Source organism: Takifugu rubripes, chromosome 13 (assembly GCF_901000725.2).
Source record: "Takifugu rubripes chromosome 13, fTakRub1.2, whole genome shotgun sequence".
In the NCBI taxonomy this organism is placed as follows: domain Eukaryota; kingdom Metazoa; phylum Chordata; class Actinopteri; order Tetraodontiformes; family Tetraodontidae; genus Takifugu; species Takifugu rubripes.
Window position 1 is genome coordinate 9057168 of NC_042297.1, and position 18184 is coordinate 9075351.

At 43.0% G+C, this 18184-nt stretch overlaps 1 protein-coding gene and 1 long non-coding RNA gene across 2 annotated transcripts in view; one reads left to right on the plus strand and one right to left on the minus strand.

Moving 5' to 3' along the window:
- Nucleotides 1-4776, minus strand: part of LOC115252093 (uncharacterized) — a 50872-nt gene extending 46096 nt beyond the window's left edge. The window contains exons 1-2 of the long non-coding RNA XR_003890533.1: nucleotides 2984-4776; nucleotides 570-652 (exon numbers count right to left, since the gene is read on the minus strand). This is a non-coding gene — a long non-coding RNA (uncharacterized lncRNA). The remainder of the gene's footprint in view (nucleotides 1-569; nucleotides 653-2983) is intronic.
- Nucleotides 4777-7289: 2513 nt separating this feature from the next.
- On the plus strand, nucleotides 7290-17736 carry mmp2 (matrix metallopeptidase 2). Its single transcript, NM_001037869.1, is given in 13 exon segments — nucleotides 7290-7548; nucleotides 7705-7931; nucleotides 8688-8836; nucleotides 9363-9491; nucleotides 10129-10302; nucleotides 10769-10942; nucleotides 11496-11669; nucleotides 11894-12052; nucleotides 12170-12296; nucleotides 14554-14690; nucleotides 15079-15238; nucleotides 15465-15574; nucleotides 16645-17736. Coding segments are annotated over 13 exon segments (1977 nt in total). The 5' UTR covers nucleotides 7290-7395; the 3' UTR covers nucleotides 16749-17736.
- The last annotated feature ends 448 nt before the right edge of the window (nucleotides 17737-18184 follow it).

The window sequence follows — 18184 nt, forward strand, 5'->3', positions numbered from 1 at the left end:
AGCAGCAGAAACACACAATAGAGGTATATATTTAAGGTTAAGTTATATTAAATTATAAACTGACTGTACACCCACACACAGAGACACACACACACACACACAAGTCCAACTTGTTGATCCTTCCTCCACCTCTGCTTAATGTAATGTCTTGTCTGACCTAGAAGGTGGTTGATAAGTCAAAGTATTGACAGCTTGTTTCTGCTGCCCCCAAGCGGACCGAGAAAATTAGTTCTTGTATTTTGGAAGAATAAAGTATATTTGACAATGACAACAGTAAGATTATAAAGGAAACGTAACCCTGGTACTCCCACGTGAATCTTGATATTCCAAACAAAACCTTGAGGACATCAGTCAGGTCTGATCCAGTGTTTTTTTTTTCTTTTTACCCAAATATCATTTAGTGCATTGTGGGCAGAAACATCCTGATTCATAATGCATGAAATGTATCTTCGTTATGATAATGCGTTGCAAATATTGGGAGCTGAGAGGGTGACCTGTGACAATTCCAAACAAGGGCTTTTCAGAGCCAAAGAAAATCATTTTCATCTCCCACTGGCTGTGTTAATCACCTGTTTCATTGTGACAGAGAGTTCACTGCCGCTGCTTGCATTTCTGGAACGGAACTTGAAATTCTCTGTTGTCCGGCCATATTCTTTAAGGGTAACAACAAAGAATTTGAATTAGCTATAGCAAAAATTCTGGTTAAAAACAGCATCTCTAGTGACTATTGATATATAGACTCTTAATAATTTAGATCACAAAAGTGATGGTACTGGTATTATAACTAAGATGTGTGCTTTACTGTGTCAGTTGATACATTCCTTATCAATATTTAGATCATTTCTGAATCAAATAAAACTACTGTACAAAAATAAGATATTTTCTTCACTGTCGAACAAGTTATTGGCAAGAGCAGGTCAGTTGTTGAAGCTTGTTTAAATGATAATGGGTTCGAGTTGTTGATTGAAACTGTGGCTAACAGCAATAGGAGTAATAAAGCTGCAAACGCACGGGTGCTGAAGAAATCAATACGCTATTTGCATTTGTGTTAGCTTTGATCATGTGCAGCAGGAGCGGGAGATTAAGTAGTACAGATTCTGCCTGACAGGCCGGTCATTAACACCAGTTTGCAATCTGTCTGCGCTTCCACTCGTCCTGCTTATTGCCTTGGGAAAGACAAGTACTCTACATAAGTGAATCTAAGAGGGCGCGTGTAAAACAGAGGCTGGAACAGACCGGACAGCATGTTGTCCCTGTAAATCATCTTCAGCCTTCCCTTGGACCTGCAGCTACTGGAGTGGTGGCAGCTTTAAAACACGACATTGAGCTTTCCTATGAAATATAATTACTGTGCTGTGGACAGAAGGAAGGTGGCGTCAACAAAGGGTGACCTTTGTAGGCCCCTCATCCACCCCCTCCCCCTAACCCTCATTCTGCAACAGTGACTTAGTACCCAGGACCAAGGGCATAAACTAATGTTTCAGATGTCACTGATATTCACAAGTGTTGCACTCCTGATTATGGTCTGCCCCCTTTAGCTTAGTCTCTCTCTCTCTCTCTCACACACACACACACACACTCACTAGTGCCTAATACGGTCCAGTGATGGAAATCAGTCCTTGATATGTTACAAATATCTAAAATATATTGTGCTGGATTATGATTCGATATCAGCTGGTGTGTTAGCGGGGGGAGAAAAGGAAAACACCTGCCCTCTCTCCCAGCAGGATCACCGGATTAATCTTGGAAAGACGTGACACACGCACAGATGGTCGGACAGGAAAAATTAGAAAAATATGCACCATGAATACATTTGTCCCGCGTAATATCCAATATGATTCATCTGTCGCAGAGATAATGGCTTGATGCATTGGTGTACTTAGAAAAGAGACAAATTTAATTAATTTATATGGCCAAATACCCCTTCCGCTGTTATAAAAGTGATTCTGTGTGGAATATTATCTAAATTATAATTGTGATGCATCTGTCAGGTTTGCATAGTAATATCAAAAGAGCTAACTGATGTATTTCTAGCAATATTTAACGAAAAATAGAAATCTTACAGTGTTATAAATCATTTTATAATATGTGATGCCTGAGATTACATCATAAATATCACCAGCCTTTGTTTTTAGTAGATTAAGATTAAAGGGGAAAGGTGAGATGGTAATTTGGAGCAGCGTGACCGCGGCTCCCTGACAGCCGCCGGGCCTCTGTTTCCTGACAGAGGTCATTTTCAATATCCTGCCAACGTGGATGGTGGTGGCGAGGCACGCTATCCGGTAGCTAAAGCCCACGAGACCTCCGGGCTGCGGACAGACGCGAGCCAACAGGAGTGAGATCACAGGCAGCGGCAACAGGAGGAGGCACGGCTTCCGAGTCCAAAACGGTAGCTCGCACATCAGCGGCGTTCTGCTGCGACATCACACAACGCGACTGCCTTGAAACACGCGTGACGGTTCAAGCCGAGGTGGGGGAGCGCGGAATGCAAACTTCACATACGTATGTGACGAGGAATTTAAAATAGACCGCAGTGATAAAAAGATAATGCGAAGGGCTGAAAAACTGCTGAAGCCATCACAGATTTACTTTGCTGTGTGGTTTAAAACATGTTTGGACAGTGAAAATACGTCCCTGAGATGCTGTATTAGAGGGAGTCTGGAGGGTTCGTTGGTAAAGTTAAAAAAAAAAAACCCTGTAATTTAAGCCTCTCTTATACTCACAGGGTGAGTCGGGGTCAAAGAGAAAAAAGAGAAGTCTTGATTGAATTATGCTTCTTACCCTTTGGAGGGGATACTGAGCTCATTATTGACAAGGAATAGGAAATTCACTTTTGTCTGGAATTTGTGACAGCGGGCCCAAACCATAATAATGAAAGAGCTACAGTAGATGGGTCCTCTGGAGGTACAACTGTTATCTTCCAGGAAGCAGATTCAGTAAAAACACTGTTGGGATTTGTTTTTAACCACTTCAAATAACTCACCCGAGTGGAGAAGAGACGAAAAAAGATTAAGTCCAGCTGGTGAAATTTACATAAAGGAAGGAGGCCAAAAGATACACATCAAATCAAATCAAATTCACCGCAAACAGATTAAACGTGCTTGTACTGTCGATTCTACTGCCAGCCGGGAGGGTCGTGCTGTCGGTGACCTCACCTCACTGATCAAAGATCGCATTTCCAAAGCTTGTGTTGATTTAATCAAAATGTAACCTAGCTAATGTTTATACCCAGCTTAACCATGTGCTATTTTGCATCAGGGGGTCTGACATTGTGCCTGTTTAGCAAGAGGTTAAACAATGACAAAGCACGGACGGCAGTTTCTTTTACTGATACCGCCTCGTAGGTCAAAGGTCACTGGAAGGCGTTCTTACATTGCAACCTTTCTTGACTTTGTGGAATAATTTTATGGCCATTTATATGACTGAACATCAAGATGCTGCCAATTTTATGTGCTAATCTCTTTCTCTTCAGGCCCAATCAAGGGGGTGTTTTCTGTCCAGCCAATAAATATAAAGTTATATTAATATAGTTTTAGTTCAACAGTGCAATATTTGAAGGTGCATTTAAAAAAACACACACACACGTGATGTTTCTTTTCCATGTTTCACACAGAATTCTAAATTTGCCAATGTCAGTCTTGCATTTTAGAAGCTTTAAGCAACCAGATGCCTTAAGCCAGCCGACGTGTTCAAACAGCTTAATGGCTGATCAACGGCACAGCTCTGAGTGTCAAGAGCATCAGACAGACAGAAACATTTCAAAGACACTTTCACCCACTTGCATCATGACCCCCCCCCCCCCGAAATCCCAGGATCCAGGTAGCGCCGCACCTGACTTCCAGAGGCCGTGCGCTCGCTGTGACGGGGCCAAATCAGATCATTTCTGAAAAATTCATCTGTGTGTCAGCTTGCGCGTCAACACCACAGCACTCCAAAAATACCAGTGTGAATATTTTACAATTACTAAAAGCAATCCCAGGCAGACATCCATTTTTCATCTGCTTGTCTTCATACTTTGAGAGATCCTTGCAAGAAATTTGTTTCGGATGTGAAAACCGCATCAATATTTGTGTCCACGTGTTTGTCTGAACATTACGCTGCTCTGCGTCAGGTAATATGGTGCGAACAAACAAGCTGTTCAGCAGTCAGGCTAAAACAGGCGGCAGAAAAGGCCCCGATCGCTCAGTAGCAGTCAGCTAATATTGTCGTAGTTCAGGACACGCGCGTAGATCGTGCGACAAAAATCCAAGGGAGACTTGCCGTGGCGGGGTCAGCCCTCCTCTCACTTGTTTACTTCCATCTGCCGTTGCCAGCCTCCGCCACAGAGCGGTGCCGGCACCGCCGCCTTGGAGCGAAGCAGGGCCAGCCCCGTGTCCTATAAACACACACAAATCATTTACATGCTGTACTCATCAAAGGCAGCTCTTCTTCGCCCCCGCAGAGACTTGCAGCCGAACCAAGGCTCCAATATTGCATCTCGGCGTGTTGCGGCTAACCTTTGCGACTGCCAAGAATGTGATGAATTTTTTAAATACAGCTGTTGACCTATTATTGAGATGGAGAGGAGCCACGAGAGACACTTGTCTCCCATCCTCTGTATAATGGAATGCATTATTGCATCAGTGTTTACAAGGCGCGCTAAAAGAGAAACAGAATGTGGGAAAAAGCATTAAGTAAAGCAATTCGGCTAATGTCGCTCTGGGCCCTGCGCGCGCACTGAATGTCAATCAAAACTCGCAGTTCTTTGATTCATTGCAGTTTGCTCTGGCAATTGCATCTGAGAGAAGAGTGGTGACACAATGTGAAACAATAATTACCCTGCAGTGTTCAAGTCCTCCAGTGTCTTGGTGCATTCATAAATAAAATATGTTCAAGATAATGGATTTAGGCTCAATAATTCATCATCAGAATGCTTCAAACCCAGTGATATAATATGTGTCGCAGTATTCTGTAACACAGTGCTTAGCCAAATTAAGTTATCTTGAAACAGATTTATCGACAGGACTGCGGTGGCATTCATTTACTCAGCAGCCGTTGCATAATTACTGCTGCAAAGCACATAAAAACACAAAACAAACTACGTCGCTAGACTGATTCAGAACCGCTCAGTGTCAGTATTAACTGCACACACAGGCTAACTCTTCTCAAGCAGAGAGCAACAGCGACATTTAGCATTCATGGCCTCGGTCCTCGCCAGCCACACAGGGAGTTTGGTTTGATGACCCATCAGAGGATCTGTCTGAGGCCCAGGGTGAGAGGAACACGGTGACATCCAGGCAGGCCGCGATCTGTTCAGCTGGACCTGGGTCAATCACCGAGCCTGAGGATCCGGAGCCAGCTGGACAGCCATAACACGACTGGCCTCTGCGTCCAGAATGTCCCGTTCCCAGTCGCAAGAGGAGGCCGTACCGGTGCTCGGAGGACGCTACTTCTTCTCATAATTAATGACAAGAGTTTGTGCGGAGGAGGACCACAGAAAGCATGTGCGTGTGCATGCTTGGTAGTGTAAATGCTGAGGAACAAATTAGCTCTAATCGAGAAAAGCTGTACCGAAAATCAGCAGCCTCAGCAAATAAACAGATACAAAGGAAAAAGAGGCACTCGCAGCTGACGGCTGACCGAGTTTACAAAACACACACACGCTCACACACACATTAAGAGGCACTCTAATCTAGACAAAGCTTAAGCATCCAGTGGAAAAGAAAACAATTTACATGCAAATCAGAGCATATCGTCTCAATCTCTGTGTGCCACTTTCACCTGCAAAATTGCATTCATATGCACAAAGGCTTTCAATTACTGTAGCTGTGCTTCAGCTTTTCACATCTCAGCATTTTCTATTTGGAGAGGCAGGCCCATGTACATTTAATCGGAAGCCATTCTCTTTCCTTGGCTCTGCCTGAGATCACTGCGAGTGTGTCAGCTGGAGGACATGGCAGCATGTATCAGTGCATGAAATTAAGCTCCTGCTCCAAAGTGACAGGCTCTGGATGTTGTTGGCAAATGGATGTTAAATTCACTCTGCAACCACCAACAGCAGCCCCGGGTATGAAAAATTAACTGTACTCTGGCAAAAGGGAAGGGAAATTGCTTTGCTAGATATACCACAAAATCCTGTTTGCAAGCTATCCATCTGTCAGATGTCTGCAAAAAAAAATAAAATCAGCTCCCAGTTTTCTCCATTTAAGAGTCGTGGTGGATTACTGTGAACGATACATAAGAGCAGAAACAAAGAGATGTCAAAGAGAGTTAGAGGTAATCTCATATCTATGCCAAAGACAGAGACGGCGAGGACAGGCAGCAGGCAGCTGCGATGTGCTTAGTCGCCGCCAGAGGGGAGTAAAACTGCACTTTCCGCTGACTCTAAACGGTGGTTCAGACCAAAGTTCAGGGTCACAAACGCGTTTTTTCATATAATGATCATTATAATGGAAGTACAGTAGTAAAAACAGAATAATACATTGAAGTTAACCATTTAAATAAATAGATAAATTAATTCATCAATAAAAAATACATATCTAAGCAGTCGTTTAATTAGAGTTTACAGACGTATCCATAAGGCTATTTTTATTTCCAATTTAAAACATGCTCATTATGTCAAAACATTTAAACACGAATAATAAATAAATAAATAAATAAATAAATAAATAGTGGGCTAAAAAGTTTGTTGGTTGCGATTTCACATACAACCACCAGATGTCATGAGACCGCCTAACATAACCCGCTCCCACCTACGGGGTGAAATAATGTTACGGTATTTACCTGTCATATATCTTTGTACAGGATTAATGAGGGGCTTTTCAGTGCCCGATGTGCAACTTCCTGCAGCATTTGTTGTAACAGCATTGTTATAACAAAATAACAATAACAAAACTCAGCAAGTGAAAAGGATCAGATTATTGTGGGACCTTTGAAATGTAGAATTAACTGCTTTGGGAAATGTTTATGCTGTATAAGTTAATGGTGTTACTGCCCGATTCTTAGAAGCAAGAATCTGTCAACATAAAACAATACTGTAATTATTATAATCCATCACATCTCTCTGGTAGATTTGGCCCAAATATCTCGTTTTGTTTTTCAAATCACATGATGTAAAAGAAGCTAAAGCTAAGGCTTTTTTTTTTTTAGAAAAACAACCCCATCAAACTTGTGAGTAACTATGGAATTACGCTTGTTTTCGTCTGTGTCCGTCCTGCTCGTATTTCTCGGTCAGGCGATTGCGCACATCGGATTCGCGGGGGGAAAAGTGCGTGTGCCAGCAGAACTGAGAAAGTTCATAGAGCCTGAGCCGAGGTGCAGGGTGTCCCGTTCAGGAAAAGAGGAACAGTCCTGCAGAGGCAAAGACGAAGTGAAGCCTTTTCCACCTCCGTTGACGCATCGTTAAAAGACAAAGCGATGGGCTTGTCGACCATATTCAGCTGTCGGCGGATTGTTCTAAAAGTGTTTTTAGTGCACTTCGTCGCTTTTCAGGCGACCTACGCTGCACCGTCCCCCATAATCAGGTTTCCTGGAGACGATACACCAAAAACAGACAAAGAAGTTGCTCTGGTAAGTTCACGCAGCATTTCCAGAAAATTCCCTTCTTACCTACGGTCAGCCAACAGGTGGCATAGATACTGAATGGTTGGTTGTTTGAGTGATTGATTGATTGGTTGGGTGGGTGATTGACATTGCCTTTGTTCATGGTTGGTGTTTCTCCTTTAGCACTATCTGAATAAGTTTTATGGATGCCCACAAGACAGATGCAACCTCATGGTGCTCAAGGACACGCTGAAGAAAATGCAAAAGTTCTTCTCTCTGCAAGAAACCGGAGAAATCGATGCCAAAACCGTGGAAATCATGAAAAAGCCTCGCTGCGGCGTCCCAGATGTGGCCAATTACAACTTCTTCCATAGGAAGCCCATGTGGCAGAAGAAAGACATCACATACAGGTCAGCCAATTCACATTCCCTACAGAGATTTTCAAAGATCCAGGCAAGCGTGCACGTAAAGGTGGAAAGCGTAACGATGACATCACCAGATCTGGCATGACACTGGCACCGTACGGCTACCAGGGTAGTTTGGGATGCGTTAGCACAGCCACATCTGGACGTCATCATCATCGTGTTTGCCGATCACAAAAACAACATGTAATGAAATAAAAGGTCTCCACCCCACCCAACCCAGAATCAGCTGATAAGCATTAAGAATTATGGTCTGGAATGTGTCTCGCTGCAACACGCAATTTAATCAGCTGTAATTCCCAGAGACGAGTGCACAAAGGCAGCGAAAGCTCCACAGGCTGCTTGAGAGATTGACCACAGCCTGACACCGCCCCCCAACCTTCCAGTTCACCCCACCCCCACCCAGCACTCACTGTGTCTCGCTAGCAGCAGCATTCCTACACAGTATGTGTCAAGTCTCTTTAGAACTTTTTAGGAAAGGCTGAGCCCACGGAGACGAAACCAATGTAGCGATTTTGGTTGTTTTCCGTTTGTAGGAGGCGACTACACAGACAGAGAAACAGGCAGGCAGGCAAGCAGACAGACAGGCAGGCAAGCAGACAGACAGACAGGCAGACAGATGTATGATGGGGTTTGCCTCTTGCCCTTGGTGACTCATGACTGCTTGCGTTGAGGTTCGTTCTGTGATCTTCTGAAGGGTCAGCGCGAACGTTCTGACGCCACACCCTGCTTTCCACTCCGCAGAATCCTGGGATACAGTCCCGATCTGGACGAGGAAGTCATCAACGACGCCTTCTTCAGGGCCTTCAAAGTGTGGAGCGACGTCACCCCGCTCACATTCGAGCGCATCATGGACGGAGAGGCCGACATCATGATCAATTTTGGACGCAATGGTAGCGCGCCGATCGTACGCAGACACCAGACTGGATCTCCACTCTTTAGGATCGTCAGAAATCACATATATTACGCGAAAATACCCATATTATTCAAGGCACAGTATTTATTTACACAAATATTTCGAGAAATACTGGCACAGGCTCTCCTTCACACATGTTAGAATTAAACTCCACCAGAAACAGACCCAGAAATAACAGATTTAAACAAATATAATGTCACCAGTCCTTAATATTTATTCATCTGCTGAGGTCTTTAACCATGGAAGCATCCATCCTTGCTCACTGCCTTTAATGTGAGATATTAATCACATTGCCGCATAACTATTAAGCATGAATGTATGCACTGTAATCATTACGATCATATAAGTTAACTCCCTGAACAGATGGCAACATAAAATTCCCATTTTTGGAAGGGTTTATAGTTGGGCCACTTCTCGGTTTTGCACAGTGGCCGAACATCTGCCACATCTGTGCTTTTAAACAGAAAATATTTATTTCCACTAAGACTGACTGGTTTCCACAGAACACGGCGATGGGTACCCCTTTGATGGCAAGGACGGCCTCCTGGCTCACGCCTTTGCTCCTGGAGCAGGAATTGGCGGCGACTCTCACTTTGATGATGATGAGCAGTGGACACTGGGAGAGGGACAAGGTAGGACAAGTGCTTTAAGGAAGCGTCTCTACGTATCCTCTGCTCCCATTTAACCCCACATTAATGCATATTTAGACAGTTTTAGAACGTGTTTGACTTTCAGCTACTTTGTTTAGGTTTAATTAACTTTATCTGAACTTCCTGGCGCTCGATAGAAGAAATCTGAGCCATCTGGAAGCTGAGTAGAAAGGGAAAATCTCTGCTGTGTGCATTCAAACTGCACACATTGACCCAGATAGTTTAATGATACCCATTATTCACAGCCTCTCCGCTGAATTCATCATTTGTTCAGAAATAATCTCTTAGCCCATTTTCCTATCTCTCGGCACGAAAAGAAGTCTCAGGACGCTTAGGAAGAACATTTGAATAGGAATTCTGTGCAGGATTTATACCTTCTACTACCGACATCTGAACTGTTTGCCATTTTTAAAGGCTTTCCAGTCATGTGTCAAGACTCAGCACTACCTTTGTCATGACTTTACACACAAGACTACACACAGCAGAGCTAAATAAAAGGGAGGAAATATATTCTGTTTGTCCTTTAAGGTCCTTTAAGAGACAGGCCCTTTTCTTCTTTTGAAGACGTGCACTTGTTCTAAAAGGTTGGAAATCATTGATCCTTGATCCTCTCCTGCAGTGGTGAAGGTGAAATACGGCAACGCCGACGGAGAGTTCTGCCAGTTCCCCTTCCTGTTTATGGGCACCGAGTATAACAGCTGCACGTCTCAGGGCCGCGACGACGGCTTCCTGTGGTGCTCCACCACTTACAACTTCTCTGAAGACGGCAAATACGGCTTCTGCCCCCACGAACGTGAGTTCTTCAGAAGCGTTTTTTTTTTTTTGTTTGACGTAGGAGAAGAGTTATGCCGGGTTCTGGATTCGGGCTTTTTCCAAAGCTGCTCAGATGATTTTGGATGGAGAGAAAGTAGGTTGAGCCTCATGCCAGGAATTTTTTTTTTTCCTTTGGAGTGGATTGTGGAACATTTCTTTTCCAAGTCACTGCCCCAGTTTACAACTGTGGGTTTTGCTAAACATTTTGTTTATCTGTGTTATGTTGCTGTCCATGGTCCTAACATGATCTCATGCCGATTACAGCGAAGCGCCAAAGTACACATGTACAGTTGTTTCATAGGATGAGAACTAGTTTGCGCTGATGCCATCCATCCCGCATTTATTCACTCGATCGTGCCTGAGTCTCGTTTTCACTGAACAGCTCTGATTTGCCTGTAACAAAAACCTATATAATAGGTTTGCATTTTCTCACCTTTGTTTCGCAGTGCTCTTCACCCTGGGTGGTAACGCTGAGGGGGCAGCGTGTAAATTCCCCTTCACCTTTCAGGGAGAGAACTATGACGGATGCACCACATCCGGCAGGGACGACGGCTACCGCTGGTGCGCCACTACTGAGAACTACGATGTGGACAAAAGCTTTGGCTTCTGTCCTGAAACAGGTATGAGAACCAAAACACGCTATTCTTATCTGCTTCCTTGTCCGTACGCACCATCCCGTGATCTTCAAGGGTCATATGGTGCATTTTACTGGCACGGGTCAGTCTGGCGTGCCCCGCTGCTCCAGCTGTGGTTTCTGGGGCTTGCTTGTGGTCGTCTGTAAAAGTACTTTAATGTTCATTGGCGAGACTTGTTTTCCATTCTGTCAGTAGGATTGGTTTTAAGGTCTGGAGATAGATTGGCAGAGAGAGGAATAGCCAAAGTCAGCCTCCATCGGCCTCTCGTTAGCAACGTATTTTAGCACAGATGAGATGACATTTTAGGATTTATGCCAGATTAAACATTATTTCTCTTTGATAGAAAATCAGTGGGCGGTAGTTTGGTGGTTTATTGCCCAGCGGATTACTTATTGATGTGTGCGCATCTTGCCAGAGCTGTTTTCCACATCTTCTCCGCTCACAATGAATCACAAACCAGCTGTTCTGAAGGAAAATGCTGCTTACGAAGCGGTTCATCAGACTCTGCGGTGAACGATCCTGTTGTCGTTCCCAACAGCGATGTCCACCGTGGGAGGAAACGCAGAGGGGAGCCCGTGCGTCTTTCCCTTCACCTTCCTGGGAAACACCTACGAGTCCTGCACCTCGTCCGGGCGCAGCGACGGCAAGATGTGGTGCGCTAGCACCAAGAGCTATGATGACGACCGCAAATGGGGCTTCTGTCCCGATCAAGGTGCGACGAGTTTGTGGACATTTTAAAAGCTGATAAAACAGAGACACGTTGAGACATAGGTTGTAACTCCTTCTTGAAGTTTAACTTGTCCATTTTCCCCATTTTGCAAGTAAAAGTAACTCTTTATTAATGTCCTCTGGTTGTTAACACTGGATAAATAATTGTAGAGCAGTGCCAATATTGGCCATTGGGATGGAATTGCCATTTCTTTGTGTGTTTTATAGGTTACAGTTTGTTCCTGGTGGCAGCCCATGAGTTCGGTCACGCCCTTGGTTTGGAGCACTCTCAGGACCCTGGAGCTCTGATGGCCCCCGTTTACACCTTCACCAAAGACTTCCGCCTTTCTCACGATGACATCCAAGGCATCCAGGAGCTCTATGGTGGTACGAAGGCTCACATGTACACAGCACAAACTATCAGCTATCAGATAACAACTATTAAACCTAGAATTTGAGTATGGATGAGTATGTGTTTGGTGAGCGCCAGTTTCTCATCTCCAGGGGTCCTGACAGACAAGCCCTTTCCTCCAACTCAGGGTCCAGTTACCCCCATGGACATCTGTAAAGAAGCAGTCATTTTTGATGCCGTTGCTCAAATCAGGGGTGAAACCTTCTTCTTCAAGGACAGGTAATGAGACGGGACACATGGACAATGAGTCTGCAAGGACATCAGCAGTTAATGAGCAACATCTGCTCATTATCTCAAAACCCCACAGCAGGAATTTCATGTCTGGGATTTTGAAATAGGCAAGAAAATATAAGGGAACCTAAATTGGATTTCATAATAATTTCCCTGAAAAACTGAGGGTTTTTTAGTTTTGTTCATATTGGTGTTTTGACTCACTCTGTGATGTGTCAGGAAGTTGGCAAAACAGCGTCGACCAAAGTAGTCATCAGGTCTAAACACTGTCTACAGGCCTTTCTTTCACCGGCGCCAGAGAATCTGAAGTCGTGTGAGCTCGATATGTTTACTGACCTTGTGAACGGGTGTTGATCGAGTGCAGTTCTTACGAGTCAGCGCGTTTTCCAGTGGGAGGATATGCCTTTGTTTAAAAGGTTTATTTGAACAGAAACAGCTGTGGTTTCGATAGTGAAGGTCTCCTCTTGCAAATCACATTTCAAGAGCGCTCACTGTATGTCGTGGCCATTTTGGAAAGGAGTCCAAGACAAACAGGCCAAAATTCCGCATCACTGAAGAGGCTCTAACAGTCAGCCCAACCCTCTGAGTTCGGAACCAGCAGGAAAAAAGAGCAACACGGTGCTTATCGGATTATCTGTATATTACCAGTTTCATTTGATCTGAAACTTGTCTGAAGACTTAGACATCTGATCAATGTTTGTTGATTCAACTTAAAATAGCTCTGGAAGTTTTTCGAGATTGATTATTGTCTTTTTAGTTCATGGGCACTCTGGAAGACGTGAGAGCAGGGTGACATTTCCCAGCAGCTGAAGCAGGCATGCAGACACAATTACTGAAATGAAGATAATGACTTATATAAGACATTCCTGACAATAATAAGCTATTTTGCCTCATGTTTGGCAGCGCAGCGAGCCCGCTGGCTGTCTTGCACAAGCACAGTTTACTTAGGCAGCCTTTGATTTGATATTCCTCTGACACCAGCCAAGTTAAGCTTCAAAGAACAAGTGTGGTCTTCCCTCAAGTGCTTACTTAGTCTTTCACACTTTAAAAGCAGGACCCTCCCCCACCTGCTGGCTTGGCATGTTTATGGTGTGCACGGGACAAATCTGGACATGATACAATAGGTAATGATGCTAGAATTCCCTCAGCTCAGCAAAAACAGGTGTCTGGGAATTGAGGAGGATGCAATTATTGAGTCTCCTAGCATGAAAGAAAGCTTACTGGCTTAGAATGCTACAAGTAACCTGTGCTTATATATCTGTATCCTGGCAACCAATGGTTGTGAGTGAAGTCCAGCAGATATCATTCCTCACTTCAACCTGGTAGCATCTAGCATGGTTAAACATATGGAGCAGCCCAATAAACACGAGCTTCAGGCTGTTGAGACAGTAAGAGGCTCTCAATAAACTCACACGTTGATGCCAACATTTTAATGATTTCAGACCTAGGTTGAGAGTGATAGGTAATAACTCCTCCTTGGAGATCATCTGAATTTATGTTACTTCACAGCAACACAGAATTTCAGCCTTCACCAAACAACGAAGTAAGTATTTTTAGATCTGCAGCCTTGGAAACATGAACTAAAGGAGGACTTTAAGCTCAAACTGTGTGTCGAGCCATCCATGTGGACCACACACGTACTTGATGACTTTAAACCTCAAACCAGTGTTTTGAAAGGAATGTTACCATTGTTTGAGAAAGAAATCCTGCTAGGGCTTTGGTTTCATTTAGTTCAATAAATTCATCAAGGTTCATCAGTCGGTTTTGCTGTTAGAGATGAATGATAATGTAATATTTAATACATCGTTAATTTAAGTACCGGTACTTTGTTTATGTGGGTTAGGAATACACATCAAAGCTGCCACAGAAGATCATGGAATTTGAACAACATCATTGTTTTGTTAGAGTGATCTCACCTTCATTTTGTTTTATGGCAAAAAAAAAGCAGTTTGGAACTAGCTGATTTTTTAAAGAAAATAAAAAATAAATAGGTCAGTGGAAAAGAGTTGAGGAAGCTGCTATTGTTATGCAGCTGTGCACTAAAAACCAGTCAAGATCGGACTTGTTCTGCTGGCGTCGGCAGCCTTAGTTTTAACGAGAACCAGATGCTCATGAATCAGACCATTGTGGTTGGCTCAGCCCGTCAAGCATTCGCACTAACAGCTACACACACACACATATACACACACACACAGTTTCCAGGCTCATCAACTTTATGCTCACTCACTGGTTCTCTCCGTGCCAGGTTCCTGTTCAGGTCAGTCAACTTCGGAAGTAAGCCCACTGGCCCCATGCTGGTGGCCACCTACTGGCCAGACCTGCCCTCCAAGATCGACGCTGCCTATGAAAACCCAGTGGATGAAACAACGGTGTTTTTCGCAGGTATGCTTGAAAAACAGCTCAAATCATGTTTCAAGCTGCAGCAGTCCGGTGCGAGCCACAGTTCGGGCTCTGTGATTAATGTGGACGGTTTTACTTTCCAACAAACCGAAACATTAGAAGAAGCAGCAGTGCCGACCACTGCACTTTTCGGATACTTGGGATTTTCCGTTTGACTTAAGAGTGGTTTATGGCACATTCTTTTGATTTTTACAACGGGGACAACGATGGGGCGAAAAAAGCAGATGCTGCATTTATCAGCATTGTATAAATCAACATCAGCGCTAGTTACCTGAAGTTCTGAGTCCTTATTCTGACAACTGGACAGACAAACAGAGAGACAGACATGAAGCATGCGTTATTAGAGCTGTTATCTGCTGTTTCCACACAGGAAATGAGATGTGGGTGTACAAAGCAGATGCGTTGGAGAGAGGCTATCCCAAGAAGCTGTCCAGCCTCGGCCTCCCCTCTGACCTGCAGCACATTGATGCTGCTTTCAACTTTAGGAAGAACAAGAAGACGTACCTGTTTGCTGGGGACAAATTCTGGAGGTGAGGATGAGAAAAACATCAATATAAGCATACAGCTTATTGTCTGGATGTAATTAGTGTTTGTTGTGATCTGCCAGCCACGGCAGCGTCACTGTTGCACCACACTGGGATTTATAGTGTTGAATAATAAACCTTTATTGCCTTAAGAGTGCGTGTGTGCATGCGCGTGCATGCGCATGTTTGTGATAAGTCACAATCCATGAAATGAATCTCGCTGCTGCTACAGATATGATGAAGACAGGAAGACCATGGAGGCCAGCTTTCCCAAACTCATCGGTGAATCCTGGAATGGGATTCCAGATGATGTCGACTCTGCCTTCAGTCTCAATGGCATTGGTAAAAAGAACAAAAAACTTCTTCATTTTTAAAGTGGATCATCTTCTGTATCACTTATAATCAACATCTGACTTCATGAAAACATGAAAAGATTCAATTGTTTGATTGGTGCTGGAAAAGCATTCTTCCATATTACAAGACCAGGTTTATACTGTATGAATACACATTCATTAGCCATTAAATATTGCAATTTCTAATAATATATATCTTTTTTAAAGTACAAATAGAAGTAAAGTAAAATTAGAAAATCTTTGAGCTATCTGCCGTCATTAAACATGAAAATATAGGATAGCATTTAGCTTTCTGTCATCTATCCAGTTTCCCAGAGTCACTTGCCCTTATTTAGGGTTGTTACTGTCCGTAAACAGCCAGCATGGCTGAAGATAATCAGGCCACATGTTTTATATAAAAAGCTTTCCAATTGGACGGCTCTTACTATGTGAAGATAATTGTAGCGATGTAGTAATCACTATTTGTGATAACCAGAATATAAATAAGCAATAATGACTTAAATGATGGGTCCAAGAAAGCCAGATGGTTAAAAAAGAATGTTGTGGTTGTTTTTCTTTTATTGTAAATACGTGTTCTGTCACCACTCGTGCATTGGTTTTGGTCATTTCTCCTACGGCACAACCCAGCAAACAATAATGCAGCGTATTGTCGGGGCTATAGACAGTTTGGAGGAGCCTGTTTTTTAAAAGGATTATTTCTGAGGGTAGGGGCTCATGGATGGGCTGGTTTAATCACGATTGCAGCTGGTAAACTTCCGCTGCAGTGGTTCGAACGTTCTCGTCTGTGGCGTGCAAGCAGGGGGTTTTCCATTACTGCCCTCCTGACATACAGGCACGACTGTAATCGTACAGCAGCATAAACATTCTCATAAAGCAAGACTGTGCACTTTACAGAAGACCTCTGTGTGTTTCCTGGTCCTGAGGATTAGTAGAGAGAAGTGCGACGTTGCGCCCTAACCCTACCTCTGCAGGAGCAGCCTGTTTCAATACTCATCACCTATTTGGTCTGCTTTACCCCGGAAACGTTGCTAATCTGCGTGCTATGCTTGTGTTTCCCAGATTACAGCTACTTCTTTAAGGGTAACCACTACTTCAAACTGGAAGACAACAGCTTGAAGATCGTCAAGTTGGGAGAGATCAGAAAAGATTGGCTCGGTTGTTGAGCGTTTACAAGAATGCATCGCAGCTGACTCCTGATACGACAACTGGCCTTACATGGACATTGCTTTTGTATCACACTCTACTTGCGGTCAGTGCATTGCACAGTTTTGTGTTTTTTTTCCAGCATGTTTCCGCAGGAGACATGCGCCTTCCAGCCTGTATAATCAACCTCCGGGTGCATAGAAAGACGCCACAGGAGCAGACACACAGGCTGATTATAAGCAACTGGATATTTGCTGTAGTACCATGTGACACATTTCTTATGCTGATGCAGATTTAATACAATACATATGCCCTTGTTTTATTGTCTAATAATATTGTTTTTTCTTTGATTGTCATTCAGACATCAGGTATGTCCTCTTTGCATTGAGCACAGTGCTTTATAGCACTGCGAAATATTGCTTTTTTATGTAAATTTTACTTAAAAAAGGCTAAAAAAAGACATTTTTGAATGAAAAAAAATATTGGCTTAGAATTACTTTTATGTCCATTACAAGTGTTGTTAATGTGCCAGTTTTGATTAAAGGCTTTCTTGTTTTTGTGCAATACATTTGGGAAAAAAAGAGAAGTTGTACGTTAAGTTTGACCGAAAATGGTGCTTTAGACATTGCTTTTGCAGATAGTCCAACAGAAGTATATATGCATACATTTATATAACTTCTAGGTGACTAACAGTAGTGGTTGCAGGCATACATCATAGCACTTTGTACTAGAACTGTACCAGAGAACTGCTCAATGTGGAGAAAAGCCACAGCAGCTCCTCATTTATTTTCTTTCATCTTACAGAACGTTTAGAGGCACGGGTTGCCTCTGTATTGGTGAGCTGCATGATGGAATCATGACAAGAGTACTGCCATAGCATTTTTTTTTGATCATCTTTTTTTTGTATTAGTGTATTTCCTCTTGTGGACTTTAACAATACAGTAATTGTGTTTTGTGTTGTTTGCAATACTTGTGCACTTTTTACTGTCATCAATAAAAAATATAATGTGGATAAGTGAACAACAATTAGCGTGCAAATCAGGCAGCCTAACTAAGGGAAGAGCGTTTTTTGTTTGTTTTACTTGAATAGTACTGGCAGTTTATTAAAGAACCTCAAAGAACATCCTTTATTGGTAATAACAACAAATAATGACAATATTACATAAAAGAATAAAAGTAAACAGTTCATGAGCATTACATTGAAAATAGTTGAATGTAGTTTAATATATAAATGAACATATAGAACAAAACTTAGCACAAAACTGATAACTGTTAAAATGTTTTCTTATTTATTTTTATTGCACTATTCGGTATTATTACTTAGTTGTAAACGTCCTTTCAAAAGTGAAACATTCCTTGACAAACCCATTGGTATTATTTGGCATGCAAATCCTAGTGTAGCCTTGTGAAAAAGCGCTTCTTGAAAGAATGTTCATTTTTTATCGAACGCGATACA